At 60.6% G+C, this 1,674-nt stretch overlaps 1 protein-coding gene across 1 annotated transcript in view; it reads left to right on the top strand.

The window, feature by feature from the left end:
* Positions 1-1,123, top strand: part of FRMD5 (FERM domain containing 5) — a gene marked incomplete at its 3' end in the record, with an annotated part of 11,870 nt that extends 10,747 nt beyond the window's left edge. The window contains exons 10-12 of the mRNA XM_010023669.1: positions 126-200; positions 834-902; positions 1,017-1,123. Of these exons, the coding sequence (XP_010021971.1) occupies positions 126-200; positions 834-902; positions 1,017-1,123 (251 nt within the window). The remainder of the gene's footprint in view (positions 1-125; positions 201-833; positions 903-1,016) is intronic.
* Positions 1,124-1,674: the final 551 nt, after the last annotated feature.

Here is a 1,674-nt window from a genome sequence, read left to right as displayed (position 1 = left end):
GCCCCCCCCCGCCGCTGCCAGAGCCTGGTTTCATTCGTGGTGGTGTTCCACACCTCCAGGGCTTTGCTATTGTCATTTGGCCATTCCTCTGTGGGATGCTCACGCAGCTCTTGCTGCTGCTGCAGGTTGGAGAAGTCGAGCCAGGTCCGGACAGTGTCCAGCAGCAACTTGTTCTTCAAGGGAAGCCGGTTCCGATACAGGTAAATAAGGACGGGAAGTAGCAGTTACTGGATGTTTTTGGAAGCTCCTTTGGTGGTGCTCTGGGGAGCAGTTCAGGGCTGCGGTGGTCTGAGGACATGCTACGGGTCCTCCTGTCAGCCCTGGTGAGGCCATCACTGCCTCTTTCTCTATTTCCCCACTGACACCCCACTCCCCAGCCCCAGAGCTGCACATCTTTGGAGGGACAGGAGTGAAGGAGAGGAGAGGATGGGGGGCTTTAGAGTTTGGGTTTTGGGGACAACAAGAGGTGAAACAAATCACCGCAATTCCTAAATTCTGGGGGTGTTGCTGCTCCCCGGCCCTGTGGTGAGAGTCTGGCGCTGGGACCTTGTATCTGCAGGACGAGAGACCCCAGCACATCCCCAGCTTGAGGTGCATGATGCCAGCACCCTCCTCGCTGGCTGCCTGGATGCCCATGGTGGGTCCCCCCGGAGGGGAGGTGACCAGCATCGCATGCCAGGAGAAGCAGGAAAACTCGGTGGCAGAGGTGTCACCCTGCTCCTCTCACCAGCAGACAGCTGTGCTTTCCCTCTGAGTTCTGTGCTGCGCGGGGAGCTTGCAGCTCGTGGTGCTGCGCTCATGTCCTCATCCTGCTGTTCTTGCACCGCCCGCAGTGGCCGCGTTGCGAAGGAGGTGATGGAGTCCAGCGCCAAGATCAAGAGGGAGCCGCCTGAGATTCACCGGTAAGAGCCCGGCAGCAGCAGGGGAGCCGCTGGAGCAGAGGGGGAGTGATCCCACCGCGTTCCTGGGCTCTGGCACCAAGCAGGGCTCTGACACCGTCCCGTTCCCATCTGCAGGGCAGGGCTGGTGCCGAGCCGGAGCTGCCCCTCCATCACCCACGGCCCCCGGCTGAGCAGCGTGCCCCGCACCCGCAGGAGAGCCGTGCACATCTCCATCATGGAAGGTAGGACATGGGCAACCTCCTGGCGCTGGGGACACGCGTATGTGTGCACACACATGCAAAACACATGCACGTACACAATCACACGCTTCCCAGGTGATTGCTGGTGGTGTGATGCTGGAGCAAGGAAGGTCCCCACCGCATCCTCAGGGTCTTATGCTCAGGGCCGGTTTGGCATCAATAGCTGAGCCCAGGCAAAGCTGGAGCTGGTTGTGGGACAGAAGTTTCCAGTGCAGAGGCAAAGCAGAGGGGAACTTCTCAGCAACTTTAGTTTAGGTTAAATCGGCAATACAGCAAAAAGCCCCAGGGTGGGTGTGAGATGGGTGCCCTGCTCTCAATGGGAGCCAGCCCCTGCCCCAGCACAGCCGCACCGATCCCGCTCCCCAGGCTATGGGCACGGACTGGGTGTAGAAACACCACCTGCCCAAAGGGACGGGTCCCTCGGAGCAGGAAAGGGATTTCTTTCCATCGAGGGAGCACAGAGCTGGCGCCTGCGCTGGTGCCTGGGGCGGAAGCGTGCCGGGGTCACCTCTGCGCCTGGTTACATGTGAGCA

This window comes from Nestor notabilis, unplaced genomic scaffold, assembly GCF_000696875.1.
Source record: "Nestor notabilis isolate BGI_N333 unplaced genomic scaffold, ASM69687v1 scaffold17881, whole genome shotgun sequence".
Classification (NCBI taxonomy): Eukaryota; Metazoa; Chordata; class Aves; order Psittaciformes; family Psittacidae; genus Nestor; species Nestor notabilis.
This window is presented reverse-complemented; position numbering and strand designations above follow the sequence as displayed.